The sequence below is a fragment of the Haliotis rufescens genome, unplaced genomic scaffold, assembly GCF_023055435.1.
Source record: "Haliotis rufescens isolate VD_foot unplaced genomic scaffold, xgHalRufe1.0.p SCAF_13, whole genome shotgun sequence".
Classification (NCBI taxonomy): domain Eukaryota; kingdom Metazoa; phylum Mollusca; class Gastropoda; order Lepetellida; family Haliotidae; genus Haliotis; species Haliotis rufescens.
Window position 1 is genome coordinate 22,765,497 of NW_025963813.1, and position 15,976 is coordinate 22,781,472.

Sequence of the window (15,976 nt, forward strand, 5' to 3'; positions counted from 1 at the left end):
TGGTATATATACAAAATAAGACATTTGTCTAAATGGTAATATTTCCATATTTCTTATTGTCCCCAACCTATTCCTCTTGTTGATGTAATCTTAATTCCTAGCGTAAATAATCTGCTTCCTAACCCTATCAGCGCCGTGTTTCTTACATAAACAATAATGACATCTGACACCTATCCCACATACAGAACACGTATAATTTACATTTCCTTGTCTGATGTAAAAAGCGTGAGTACCAGCGTGAGTACCGCAATATACACCAACACATGGTTTCTGACATTGAATTGGCCTCGCCATGAGTATATATCTGCACAGATTCATGATTATACACCTATCATTCTTCCCCGCCCTTAAGGCGGGGGAGTATACGGGAGAGGTTAATTGTGGAGCATGTAAGTCGACATGTTGGTTTCTTTGAAATTTCAAGCCACACAGTTACCGATACGAAACATACAAATCATGTGAAATGTGAGTGAAATGTTGATGTTTATCTTTTCCAGCAATAAGAGATACTTCAAAATCATCTTGCTATTCTGAGACTTAGTCACTTTTCGTAATGCTGATAACCCATGAAATTTGTTCATTTTGTTTTTAAAAGAGCTAAAAATGATCCCATTTGGCTAAAGTTAACCGGTCTATATTTTGTAAGAATAAACTATTGCGCATTGAGCGATTATCTATGGGTATAGAAGTGATAAATTCACGCACTGACCTTGCATTGCTGTACATCGTATCTTATTCAAGCTGTATCACTGAGAGTGAGTGATTATCTCCCTTACCCGAACAGTTCAATTGCGCACTACCTTTGCAATGTATCGTATGTTATTCAGGCAGCCATTGAGAAACGTTCCAGGAAGCAATTTAGGCCAAGCCTGTCACGCTCACTCAATTTTCACACTGCTATTGCAACATATTGTTCAACATGATTAAATAACAGGCTTCTATAAAGTATGACTTTCTTCAATAAACAACACATGTAAAACAACGGGTTTGATATGAGAAATTTTTTATTAGTTGTCTTCATAATCACATGTATGGCGCTTTCTGTGCATAGTTGAGCACAGCATTGTTTTAAATACTTCACTGTATGTAATGTATGGTACATACCGTTTCATGCGGCGGTTTACGTTTCTGCACCGTTTATTGCTTTGACAAAAAAAATTAACTTCCAGCAGAGATCATACACACGTATATGTTCTTTGCTTCTGGATACATAGGAAATCAACAGGTTGGTCTGTAGTTTGCAATTATTTTCCAAAAAGATAATACGGGTTGCATGATATCTTCACGATGTTTGGGTTGAACATAGTACCATTCTTCTAAACAAATTTCCAATCTAAGCAATCACAACACAAACCCAGTTAACCAAACGGAACCATACACAAGAGTGAGTGAGGTAGTTTGGTTTAACGCCGTCTTGAATAGTATTCCGTGTCAGCTTGAAGTGGGATGAAAGTCTGAAGTGATGCAGGTCTTAGACGTTCACCAATTGGGGGAAAGCAACGAGCAAGGGTTTTGTGCTGACAACAAAATCGGGGCGAACCGAGATTCAAACACACTGTCATAGGTTTCTGGCGTGCCCAAGGGACACAACTCTGCATAGCGAATTGCAGCGCCTTCGGCGACTGGGCCAACCATGCCCCCGTAAACAACTGTAAGAAACTATTATACAACAAAGATGTTTTAAATGAGATATGTATTGCGGAACATTCCATGAAGAAACAGTGGCAATATTGCACAATCACAAACTACAAAATACATGCACAATAAACGACAATTAAAAAACACAGGAACATTCAACATTCAAAAGAGGTAGAATTTAATTTCTAAAACAAGTGTTTTATAATGATATGGAAACAATATGAGAATTGAGCAAAATTATGGTAATGTTGTACATACATGTACAAATCATTTGTTTGTAATTGTTGATATGTTAACAGATCTTGGAAGTTGTTTCTGGATAACTGTTGGTAAACTTATTAAGAATCTGCTCCTTTTAACAGAGTGTACCAAATTCTTTATCATGATTGGGGATTATTTGTGATTCGCTTTCTTGGTTGTATTATGTAAGACAGTGCGTAATGTTGTTCATCTTCTGAGACATCACATGTTTCACAGAGACGTTGTTCAAATGGGGTTGGTGTTTTTGTATATCTACAATTTTTTCAATTTTTAGTTTGTGATTACTTAAATGAAGTTTTGAGAAAAGTGACCTATGGCCTTTGTTTTTACAATATGTAAGATAATTCTCAATATTTATAGATAACGTGATCAAACTGTATGTTCCTAACTTGCTGCTAGATAAATGGGAATCCATTAATGAATGAGTGAATTTTTACATTTGAACTGAAGTATATTTAGAGTGTATTCATTACATTTTTTGTGTTTACTATTTTAAAAGTTTGCTTTATTTAAACCAACCAACATTTTGACCAGAAATATTGATATTTGCTGCAAAAGCATGCTTTAGAGTGACATTTGTTGTGTTATCTATATAGGATTTTTTTTATTGGTACTAATAGTGGGTATACATCAAGTTTTGCCTGACAGGCCCAGTTTTCTTGCCTGGGTTTTCTTTGTGCTGACTAAAGCGTTCGCTCATCACGCCGAAGACCCGGGTTCGATTCCCGACATGGGTACAATGTGTGAAGCCCATTTCTGGTGACCCCCGCCGTGATATTGCTGGAATACCGCTAAAAGCGGCGTAAAACCATACTCACTCACTCACTCACTCTGTGTGCTGACCAATTAAAGACACTGTTTCTTTTATTGTCCTTTCCAAAGATAAGTACATTAATAACAACCAATTTGTACTTAACACAAATTCTCTCCTCCCATAGCTTACACTTCCTTCCTCTGCACATAACATTATATGGCGGGGAGCTATTGATGCTCTGCAGCAATCTCTACATGTATCATCTGTCTAAATGAAAAGCACATATCGAGTCTCTCAACCAGCCAGATCTATTTATAGCTTGTGCATAATTGTGTAGCTATAAATAGCAACTGCTGACAACCCAAACACTATAAATGCTATCTCACGGTCCTTCTGAGCCTCTGACGGTGTATAAAACTGAAAGAGTGTTGGCCTCGGCATTGGGTCAAGTGTCTTTCCATAAACGAGGAAGTATTCGTGCATGGCAGATTCGACATCCTTAAACGTTTGAATGGAATGTCCTTGTTTACGCAGTTCATCATAAATAAAATCTAATCTCTCCATTCTGCGCCTGGGCCATTGTGACTGGGCTGCTTCGAGTTGTTTTAATGCTTTATTATGTCATTTACGCTCCTCTTCAACTTCTTTAGCGTTTGATTCCCTCAGAGTAGAAAATATATAATTACTCCCCGAAAAAGCTAGAGCATTAACAACAGCTCCACCGACCATCATCGCAATTGTTGCCATGTTTATATGAATATAAAATATTAAAATGTTTAATTACTTCATTATGTCTTCTGGGATAAGCCCTTGTTTGATGAGCATATCCTTTGTTGCCATTGCTAATCCTATATCATGAATCATCATACCGATATCGTAACCATTAAAATCTAGCTTTGGTGTTGTGGCTTTAGTAATCATTTTAGCTATACGGGCATAGCCAATGGCCAAGCCGCTGACCACCGCTGAATGATACGTTGCATTTACCAACATTTTACCGACTGTAACTGGAGTAGTCATGCTTTTTATAACATTACATGAGGGCTTAACTCTAATTGAACCTCATCTAATTTTTGAACTTGTGACGTTTTCTCTTCTCCGGTCTTATAAAATAACCATACCGCTGTTATAGCAACAACCCCTAGTACATAGGGAGCCCAAGTTTATTCGGACGACTATGTTCAGTCTTATGCATTAGTTTCGCCTTCCTCACCAACCCACCCTTCCTACCAGCTGCAACTTTTCGAGGATTCTTAGTCACTCTGACTTGTTGTGGTGATTGTGCAATCGCTGGTATTTCCTCATTCACTTGTTGTGGTATTTCCTCGTTCACTTGTTGTGATACAATCAGGGTTTGTACTTTCGATGGTATAATTTTCCCCAAAATATTGGGAACATTTTCCATCGGCTACCAAAGTGGCGACTCTTTCTCTATGTTTACCTGAAGATTTATCTACATCTTGATCTGGCTCATCTTTGAGCATTTGTTAGATGAGTTCGTCGCATTCCATAATGTAATACCTAAGGAGAGTCTAACATAATGGAATATAACATATCCAATACAGCCCGTAATAATGAACTGTTGTGAAAGAAAGAGGATTTCAAGCCACATTATTACACAATAACCGCTAATGTTCAATTTACTTGTGCTATCTTTTTGCTATATTTGCTATATTTTTGCTAATTTTTGCTTATTCTTGCTAAGCAATTGCATAAGCAGCTGGTTGATCGGTGTTTAATACGAGTTTACAATGCTTCGATGAAGCAAACAGTTTTCTGACTTTATCTCGCTCGAGCTTGGTATAAATAATATCATTTTCACGTAAACATTCCTCGAATGAATCTCGGTCTTTGCAATGAAACAGGGCTACCCATTTGGTCTGCTCTCTCAGATCTTTCAGGACAGAGTTGTATTTTTGAGTAAGTACCCAAACGCTATGTAGAGTATGCCAACCAGAGAATGCTAAATATGAAAACATATCTTTCTTCTTGGTGAGTTCTTTACTCGCGCTGCAGTCGTCTATTACGAAAAGGGTTGATTCTCCTTTGTATTTTTCGTGACATTCTCGTAAACAGTCTTGTAAACGATCGCCTGGATCAATAATATGATCGAAAACATCCTGATAATGACTTTGTAAAATATCTAGAATAAAAGCTGTTTTTCCACAACCTGTTTGCCCACAGATGATAGCGCAGTGCGGTTCTTTAGGTAAAAGATTATTAATAGATTGCTTGCATGAATCTTCCATTCTGTATATTCGCGTCCATAATAACATACAAATATATATTTAATTTACCATTGGATTCCTGGAGCTTTGTTATCTGTATAGTAACAACCTCGAAAGCATTTTCTATTCTTCGCCCACTACCTTGTAGTTGGTCATCATCCGTGGTTCGCATGTCGAGTCATAGCGCCTACCTCATGGTGAGGTATTCACCCATCGATACATCCCTGAGAGATAGATCTTTCGTGACCGCGTTAACTTCTGGGCCTCATTTTATAGAAGGGAGTTTTTTAATCTCATCCCATTGTTGATACGCTAGCATTCCTTGACTATATAGTTGATTAGGCACGCCCTCGATAGTCAATTCTACTTTTGTAATCTTGGGATTGTAGAACTTCTCGGTATTTCTTTTAAATGCTTCAGAAGGGTCCTTGCACAACATTAAAATGCCCTTCAACGATCTCGTGGGGATGTTTAGATTGATATTCCACATCGTATCTTTTTTGCTCCTCGTGATCTTTTGATGTCGAAGCAGACGATCGTACAAAATAGCTAAACTTCCGGTTTACTGGTTTCGAATTTGTCTGGCTAATTTGGGATCTGCTACCATATCATACTCCAGTGAGATATTGTCAATGGAATAGCTAGCATCTTCAGCAGCTCTGATTACTCTACCGTAGTCATTAAAAGTGAGTTCGCGTATTCTAACCTATCACCTAGGGATGCTTGATAGAAGGGCATGTGGGAATCTAGTAATTCAAAGTCGAGCGGAATATAGAATCGGCTACCTAATGCATCTTTTACGATTGTATTATCACCATTATCAGCACCCACACGCAGTCTCAATGTGTTCCGATTACTAATATCCTGGCCCCGAGGTTATAAAACTTCCCTGAGTACGATTTCATGCTCAAATCCGGTTTAGTGCTCAACTCAAAACTCAGACTCAATAAACGGAGGTTATAAATAATCTGAGTACGTTTTCGTGCTCAACTTGAGCATGAAATCCGTACGATCTCAAGTACGCTTTGGACCGTGCTCAACGCTGAGTTCGACAACAACAATGGCAGCTCACCTGCGACAGACGTGACAAGCGAGGCGGAAAACCCGTGTTCCGGGAGTCTTTCGAGATCGTTCTAACCCGCTGGAAGATTTAGATGTGGATGAAGTTTTTGAACGTTATAGATTTAGGCCAAATACTATAATATGTTTACTTGGTCTACTCAATATAACCAGAGCGACAGCTCGTAACTGTGCGGTTCCACCACTGTTGCAGTTGCTGGTATGCCTTCGCTTTATGGCGACAGGGGCTATGCATCTGCTGGTTGGGGACAGCCTAAACATTTCCCGATCTACAGCCGGCAGATGCATACACGCAGTTTCGTTGGAAATCTCCAAACTGTCAGGAAGGTTTATTAAATTCCCAGTTGGAGGAGACGCTGTACGAGCGAAGGAGGCATTCGGCAACATTGCAGGTACGTACATGGGATTTTCCCAATGTAAACACAAATAAATGATTTCATTGGTGTGATTCGCGTCAGTGCCATCTTGATTGGTCAGTAAAAAGAAAATGGGTCAGAGGTCGAGGTCATGTATATAAATAAAATAGAATTATAATCAAGCGATAGATCTTGGGATGGGCTGTAAATGAAACTAGTAAACATTGCCCAGTGCAGTATGCTATCTATTGTGACACCATGACACGTTTTACTTACAGGATTCCCTAACGTAGTAGGGTGTATTGATGGAACGTTCATCCGGATACAGCGGCCTACCAGGAACGAGGGAGACTTCGTGAACCGAAAAGGTTACCATTCCCTGAATGTACAGGTAAATAGGCATAATTTTACTCCATAACTATTCGTTATAATGTATGTGTTGGTTTAGGGGTGGGGAGATGTATGACTTTTGTAAGTCTTATGTATGTATTGTAAATTGGAGTTTAAATTTCTGATTTGCTATCCCACAGATGTGCTGTGATGCAAATGTCTGCATCACAAGTTGCAACGCCAGCTGGCCGGGGTCTGTACATGACAGCCGCATTTTCCAGACGTCAGCACTGTGCAGGCAATTTGAAAATGGTAAGACACGTTTTTAGAACAATTTGGTGAAAGTATTCTGCAAGTGAACAAGCATATAGTTTATCCTGTTACAAATAATATAAAATCATTTCTGTTATAGTAATTATAAGTTAAGATGTCAAGAAGTAGCAAGTTAATCATTTAGTAAATTTAAATCAATATGCAGACATATTTGTATGACATCTCATTTAATTGAAGTGACATACAAAGGGCAATTGCTTTGGAACCCTGGATATGACATGGCATAAAATCTCAGAATCTCCATACCCATTTTAATTAATAAATTAGATTGGATTCATATCCTCATTTTCAATTATTTTTTTCTCACAAGTTATTTTTTAACTAAACAATTCCATTAATTAGGATGAATGTATTTGTTCCTGGAAAAAGGTTTATTTCATTCATCATGTTCAAGATAAATATTGAAATATTGTAATTCTTGATGAGACAAATTTTATTCATACATTATATGTACTTTTTACCAGTATTCAAATCATAAAACAATCTGTTATTCTTTCCAAAAAAAATAACCTTATTTTATTATGTTTAGGGACAGTACAAAGGTTTTCTGCTGGGGGACTCTGGCTACCCACGTCGTTGGTTCCTCCTGACGCCTCTACTGAACCCCACCAACCGAGCAGAGGAACGTTACAATGGGTCATTGTGCAGGACAAGAGTGCTCATTGAGCAGACCTTTGGTGTCCTGAAACGGCGGTTTCAGTGCCTGCACAATGAGCTCAGGGCGACCCCAAGACAGGCTGTGACCTATGTTGTTGCATGTGTTGTGTTGCATAATTTGGGTATTGAAAGGGGGGATATTATAAATCATGATGAAAATCTAATGCCTCCATCTTCAAATGTGAATAATTATGTGCCACCGGTTACAGGTCAAAATGATGGAGCTGATGTGAGACGGCACATTATTCAGACATTTTTTAGTCGATAAGCATAGGAACATTTATTCCTACAATTTAATCTATCTGAATTTGTGATTTCAAATGTATATCATCTTAATTAATGATCGTGTGAGTGGTATTGCTCAGTAAGTCAGATATGTCATGACAGTTAGACTTGAATACATAATCAATTTGGTCATTTAATGTTTTATTCAGATACAAGCAGTGCACAAAATGGAACAATATTTAATTTGTATAGTCTGGCCATGCCAACAGTGCAGATTTATTTGTTGTTTAACTCCTTACTCAGCAATATTCCAGCTATATGACGGAGGACTGTAAAGTAATTGTGTCTGGACCAGACAATCGAGTGATTGATATCATGAGCATCGATCCACGCAATTGGGATCGATGACATGTATCAACCAAGTCAGTGAGCCTGACCACCCGATCCTGTTTGCCGCCTTTTACAGCAAGTAAAGTGGGCAAAATGTTATAATATAAAGCACATACTACGGTAGAAACTACCATTTTTAGTCCACAAGTCCTTACAATGATAACATATAGCCAAAACCTGAAAAATGGCAAATGTCTACAAGTTCTTTCATACATTGACAAGTGGACACTTTGGCACGAACTGCAGGACTAGTTCAAATTTCTAAGATTGCACATTGTGACAGAGCAATTCAATTCATATTTGTTTCTTAATTTCTAAATTTGAACAAGATAAAGAGTTAGCTGGAATAAAATGTTGTCATTTGTTGTGAGTAAAGATACAGAACTTATGCATGTTAGGATATTCATAATAGTCTGTATGAAGGACAAATATCTTGACCTCATGTTAGTATCAGCTAGACAAATGAAAAGTGCATGGTATTCATCATCTAGGTCTACACAAATTGCATAAACTATAAGTAAAGTCATGCTCACTAGACATTCTATATTTATGTCTTTCTGTTGGCACATCATACTTGCATAAATGCTGAATTATCATCACAATGTTAGAGTTACCTGCTTTAAAATGATCTTACTTAAGAGCACATAACAAAATAATCAGGATTTTTGGAGCAATTGCATATGTAATGAATAGTGATAAAACAATACAGACAGAGTTGATATTGTGTAACAATATTTCTTTGAATTATCATTAACTATTGTATCTGTCAAATTCAACTGATCATGTCCAAGCAAATCAGTAAATGTTGTTGTCATTCATATTACAGCTGGTGTATTTTCATATCTAATATGATACTATTATTATTCTACATAACTCTCTTTAGTAATTTTGATAATGATTATTCTTCAGTTGGACATGATTCGACAAGAGAAACACCAAATTCCGCATTCATTTTTAGTTGGTAGTAGACTGATTTCCTCTGCAGCATTTGAATTTCAATGTCTAATTTCTTTTGATTTTCTTCTAATAATTCAATTTCCAGTTTCAGCTTCCTTTGTTCAAGTTTGATCCTTTCCGTGTCCTGTATCATGTTGTCATATGTTGCCTCAGCTTGTGTTCTTTTTCGTTTGCGCCCGGTCTTTTTGTGTGTAAATATAATGAGACTGACTTGTGTACTCTGCGTCATCTTTGGGAGTATAGTATTGTTGATAGCATTATGAGTGTTAGTGTGACAAGACAGTGAATATAATGAGACTGACTTGTGTACTCTGCGTCATCTTTGGGAGTATAGTATTGTTGATAGCATTATGGGTGTTAGTGTGACAAGACAGTGAATATAATGAGACTGACTTGTGTACTCTGCGTCATCTTTGGGAGTATAGTATTGTTGATAGCATTATGGGTGTTAGTGTGACAAGACAGTGAATATAATGAGACTGACTTGTGTACTCTGCGTCATCTTTGGGAGTATAGTATTGTTGATAGCATTATGGGTGTTAGTGTGACAAGACAGTGAATATAATGAGACTGACTTGTGTACTCTGCGTCATCTTTGGGAGTATAGTATTGTTGATAGCATTATGAGTGTTAGTGTGACAAGACAGTGAATATAATGAGACTGACTTGTGTACTCTGCGTCATTTTTGGGAGTATAGTATTTTTGATAGCATTATGGGTGTTAGTGTGACTGAAATATAATTCTAATATATTTCCTGTCTCTTAGTATTTTCAGCTTGTGACAAGACAGTGAATGTATTGTTTGGGGTAATACATGTATTAGCATCTTGCTATGAGTGTTTTCATTTCTATGCTTTCAATAAATCATACAAAGGTCATAGTTTATTAGTAGTAGTATTATACTAGTATTATACTAGTATTATAGAAGGATTATGCAAACATAAATTTGATCTGTAACTGCAATCTTGAATATACTGAAATAAACTCTGAAAATGTTCATTATTTAGTATAGTAATATGTTCTACAGATATTACTCAGATCCTTCTGATGTACCTTCTGCTGGGTTGTCTTGCTCATCAATGTGATGTGCTTCACCTTGCAGACCTGTAAATAAGGGGATACAATTTTTAACATTGAAAAATGAAAAAAATTATTGTATCATTTTCAGACATTTATATATTTAAGCATTCAATAAAGTCACAAAATAAAGTTATACTTTAATGTTATTAATTGAGAATAATTACATTGATTGTATACAATGTGTCAGCTCAGACAATAATGTTATGACAGGAATAGCAAACTATGCTCTACAATACATGTTGGACATTTTGGTATAGATACATGTCCCATGTTATAGATGTGATTATGTATAATAATACATGTTAATAGTATTCAGACATATGATGATATGTATTACCTCCTGGTGAAGCGGCAGCTACATCGCCATCATGAATGACTGAAGTGAACAGAATATTAAAATACAGTAATGCAGCTATTTTAATAATTTTCGGGATAGAATTGACAAAAACAACTGAAATTGTGATGAGTGATTAATTTGATTATCTGACAAATATTAATCATTATTTGAATGATTTTGTACCAGTGCAATTCACAACAAATGTATTCATTACTTTGATCACAGGCATAAAAAAGTTGTCTGAAATTTTTGTTGTTGTTTCCTTTGTCTTTTGACAGTACTTGATTTGTTTGTACTATATTTGATAAGTATTTTTGTCATCCAAATACATTGTCCCAGGTGATAGGTCTCACCATAACCAACATTAATGAGAAATAGTTGGCTTTAAAATTTACATTAATCTTTTACATATTGAACTGCCCATACCATCAGCGTCAATACCATGTTCTAGGCCATGAATACCTGGCCTCCCCTCCAAAGACTGACAAAGGACCTCGTCCGCGTTGGACAGTGCTGGGAGTGGAGGCCCTCCTCCTCCAGTTGTGGCCATTGACCTTCTGAGGCCGTCGATCTTGCTTTTAGCTACAATACAAACTTACAGTTTAGTTCAGTAACAATAACATATATATTGAAATATTAAATTTGGGTTTCATTGACATGTGTTAATGTGTTATTGAGGGATAAACATGTGTTTCATAAATTATATAATAACCATTTAATACATTATGATGGAGTAACAATGTTGACACAATATGCCTCTTAGTATTTTTCTAATATAAAAGAGTACCTCTTTGTTTCAAATTGAAGTACTTCTTCTTCACTTCAAAAGCCTCCCTTTTGGCATTGATGTGTCTTCTGAAAGTATATAAAAGAAGAGATATAATTTGAAAATTAATATACAGAACATGTTTTCTTCTTCACAGTCAAGGAATTGTGGAGGGGAAAGCCCATGAAAATACATGTCTCCATTTAGATTACAGGTATATACAATAAAGTTAATGCAACGAAGAATCACATTTTCGACTGTTTACTTATGCAAATCTGGGCACCACATTTCAACGCATGATCGAATACAGGACTTGTTGCGATATGTCACGCCTACGCTTGAGAACTTTATAACTTAATTACCCCAACCTCCACTCGAAATTGGTTTGAAAAGAATCCACTAAAACCGTTTGGAGGATGTCCCTTGACCTTGACCCTAACTAGATCGTATGAATATTGATTATGCATAATCCAAAACAGGAAGTAGTGTAACCAACATAATTCTCATGTATCCCACCACAATTAGTGGAAAGCGAAGACACAGCCCCCCCCCCCCCCCACCCCCCTCCTTACTCTTTTACTCGCTTATGACAGGTATACTTTGTTTTACCGAACACAGTAAAAAAATCAGCATCGATCAATCCTGTGTCATAAAAGTTGAATGAACACTTTGCGCAAGACGTATTTATAACTTAACTACAGCGATAATATAGCGTACCATGCTGCAAATGATATTAAACAACAATAACATATGAACAACTTACGTGTTGAGGATGTCCGTGATGCTTTGCCATCCATCGGTCCGCTGTCGATGGATGGACTTCACACCGCTTCCCTTTATTTCACCGAACAACAGTTGCTCTCGCTGAACAACTTCCTGGATGAGACAAACCTCCTCCGCTTCTGACCACTCCTTACCCCGCCTTCGTGATTCGGTCACGCCCTCCGTTGCCATTGTAAATAAGCAGACGACAACATCCGGGTTGTTTTCTTACCATTCTTGACGGAAGAGTTCCAAATTGCCGCTTATATCATAAACAAAGAGTCCTTTGAGCATGCTCAAGCTGAGCGTGAGTTGTTCTCAGCTGAGTACAGACTCAAGATGTTTTATAACCTCTGCTTGAGTACAAATCTCAACTGAGTACGAACTTGAGCATGAGCATGTATTTGAGCACGAACCTGAGTTGAGCACGAAATTTTTTTTATAACCTCGGGACCTGGTACTGTAAGTCTTCCCGCTCTTTATCCGTCAATAATCAAAATCTCATTACCACTAATTTTAATCGCGATTTTCTTAACGATAGCAGGGGCGGTCGGGTAGCCTAGTGGTTAAAGCGTTCGCTCGTCACGCCTAAGACCCGGGTTCGATTCCCGACATGGGTACAATGTGTGAAGCCCATTTCTGGTGTCCCCCGCCGTGATATTGCTGGAATATTGCTAAAAGCGGCGTTAAACCATACTCACTCACTCACTTAACGATAGCAGGCTCCCTGTAAACGTCGGTAGAAGTCAAACTAATCGTAAATGCTAGTCGGACAGTTCCAGGAGGATTAGGAAAAAGGGAACCAGAAGCATTTGATTCTGATCAATGGTACTCGGGTTATTAGTTATAGTTACAGACTGGGGAATTGCTTTGACCCCTAATGGATCTCGAAGTCTACATGGTGGGTTTAACTTGCGTCCGTATTGCGAAGACATTGTTATATTGAAATTATGTAACCTTATGTTTAATATAAAAATGGATGATTTTAATCTAGATAACATAACTGATACTAGTACAATCGAAGAGGGTACTGATGAAACCAGCTTTGGTGGCATGAATCTTAGCGATGAACTTTTACAATCAATCGTTAATGATTATTACGATACCTTTAAAGATGTTAGCCCAATGGGTCGTGACTATTCAAAGTTTGAATTAGATAGTAAAGGAATATTGCGACTGCGTGGTGCTCCAGATATTGATCTTATGAATTCTTGTACTCGTAAGCCCCTAGCCTTGCCTACGATAGCTGTTAAACATGGTATCAGCACTGTTGGTGATGAATTAGGTTTTGTAGACTTCTCATGACGAGAAAAACTTTCTGCGAAGACTACTAAGGTTCTTCGGACTGTGCGTTATGAACTTGGTACTATAGATAATTTGGAAGAAAGCTCGACGGTGGCCTCGGACGGACTCGGAGAAATCTTGGATACCTACTATGATAATTCCACGGTCAGTGTACCATCCTCCGAGTTCAGTATTAGGGAATTACGAGGTCTTGACAAGGCAATGCAAACAATGCGGGGAGAACTTATCAATAATATAGCCAAGCTATCCGAACTCAACAAGCATATAGCTTATGAGAAAACAAAACTTGAACAGGCGGGTGATGAATTCAGTAGACGCCACGTTGCAGAAAGATTACGTAACTTAGAAGACGAAAGATCGGCCCACCTCGAGGCTGCTTCCAGTAATAGAAAGGCCCTTCGTTCACAAATCAGTCGAATTCGAGAAACTATCGATCAAGTCCTCAACGATGATACTACACTGGCTGAAAGAATTAAAACATTGTTCAGAGAACAGGGAATAACCATTGCCAGTATTTTAACCGCATTGGGATTTATTATATCAACTTTGACTCTCACGTTAACCGGTGGCGGTGGAGGTACAGGAGGTGGCACACCGCCTAGTGATAGGGGTGGTGTAAAAGAGTGGATAAAAAAGCCTTTAAAGGCATTAGGAGAAACACTGGGAAAGCTCGCTTGGAAAGCCGCATTTGCACTTCCAGGTATAATAGGGAGTATTGTTTCCTGGCTCTTGAATTTATTAGCTAAGACCACCACTTGGCTTAGTCAAAACTTGTGTGCACTGGTCGTAGCAATTGCCGGGCTGTTGTACGTATCCACTAAGAACTATTTAACCAAATCAGTTCGCGAAGAACTATTTAACCAAATCATGAGTAAACCAGCTGCGACTCCACCTACTATAAGCGCTGTTTTTTCATCGATATGTTGTTGATTTTTAACTGCAATATGGGGTGGCACTTGTGGTTGTGCGTTAGTAGATGTGTTAGTAGATATCTGTGGCTTGACTATTCCCGTTTCACCTGTGTTTGTTTGCGTTATTAATTCAGTGTTGATATCTGAATTTATACCTGTTTTTTGTTGATCGGTAGCAATAACAATTTTATCATTATAACCTATCACTTGACCGATCTTAAGTTCCATATTACTAGGAGACATGTATAGTCCCGGTGCATAAACATAGTCCACTTTGGATTGAGCGTACTGTAATACATCTTGATAACGCTTTATAGAAGATGGTTTGTCAACTGGTGAATTAAAAGCATCCTCCACGTTTGCAACAAACTGTTTTTGTGCATCTAGTGCCGTCCCAGAACCGATTATTCCTGTTCGTGTTTGCGATTGTGCGCCAAGATATGCCCATACATAAGTTCTTATTGATTCATTAACTCTTACAACTCCTGGGTTAGTAAATTTATTTTCTGTTTTATCATTAAGAAATTCATTCCAAGCATTTGCAGTATCGTTCAGTTGTACAAATTTTGTAACAATATAAATTAAACCACTCTTAAAACTCATAATAATTCCTCTCCAATCGTTACTCAAAAGTTCCCAGTCTTTATACCAATGATGGGTTTTTAGAAAATAATCATACATTCTTATGTAAAGTTTGCTGGTATGCAACAACTTAAACACATTAAATGGACCTTTGTTAACTTCTTTAAATAAATCATCGCTTTCTTCTTTGACGGTTATTTTCCCTGTGTAAGGAATGCCTAAACCATGGTTAATTCCTTTAATATGCCAATCTTTACTCATAGAAACATTAAATTCCTGACAAATACGTTCGAAGGCCCTCTTATCGTATGGATTATTTGTGGAATTCCATGCTCGATCCTGCGGTAATGGAGCACTAATTTCTTTAAGTATACGTCTTATCTGATAGTACACGTGAAATAATAAAACAGACTTATTTAGTTCAAATCCTGGGGCATAAAGAGATACACCACATCCCGTTGTGGCACACCATATGGCAAAGTTTAACTGGTTCTGCCAAAATTGCATCGGATTGTGGAACCAATCGTGCACCATTTTATCGCTAGATGCCGTGACCCTGTATTTTTCAAAGATATCAGGGAATTTAAGAATTAAATTAGCACCAGAGGCAGTTACTAAAATCTACTGATTAGTAATGTAAGTTGATTTCATATTTAAGTTATGATATAGTATCTTTGTATATTTAATATGTATGTAACACTCCCAGGAATAACAAATGGTCAGTCTATTCAACTGCTTCATACTATCGATAACTCGGATGGTCAACTTGAAGTCGCTCTATGCGATGTAACGTATTATCCACGGTGGACCAATATAAATGCTGCGAGAGGTAATAATGAGATACAACTATATGATAATGGTTCCTTCACTAACATTGTTATACCTGATGGGTATTGCAGCATATGCTCCCTCAATGATGATATTTTAAACCTTTGGGAGTTAGTCTCACACAAAATGAGTCGAATGGGATGCTGATTATAAAAACTGGAGAAAGGGAAGTAATTATTTTTTGGAGCTTATCAGA

At 37.5% G+C, this 15,976-nt stretch overlaps 2 protein-coding genes across 7 annotated transcripts in view; both read left to right on the forward strand.

The window, feature by feature from the left end:
- Positions 1-15,976, forward strand: part of LOC125378613 (protein LZIC-like) — a 202,425-nt gene that overhangs the window by 21,519 nt on the left and 164,930 nt on the right. The gene's annotated exons all lie outside the window — the stretch shown is intronic.
- Positions 4,902-8,211, forward strand: LOC124129043 (putative nuclease HARBI1). Its single transcript, XM_048394317.1, has 4 exons — positions 4,902-6,353; positions 6,596-6,708; positions 6,848-6,959; positions 7,511-8,211. The coding sequence occupies exons 1-4, from the start codon at positions 6,176-6,178 to the stop codon at positions 7,903-7,905; spliced, it is 798 nt and encodes a 265-aa protein (XP_048250274.1). The 5' UTR covers positions 4,902-6,175; the 3' UTR covers positions 7,906-8,211.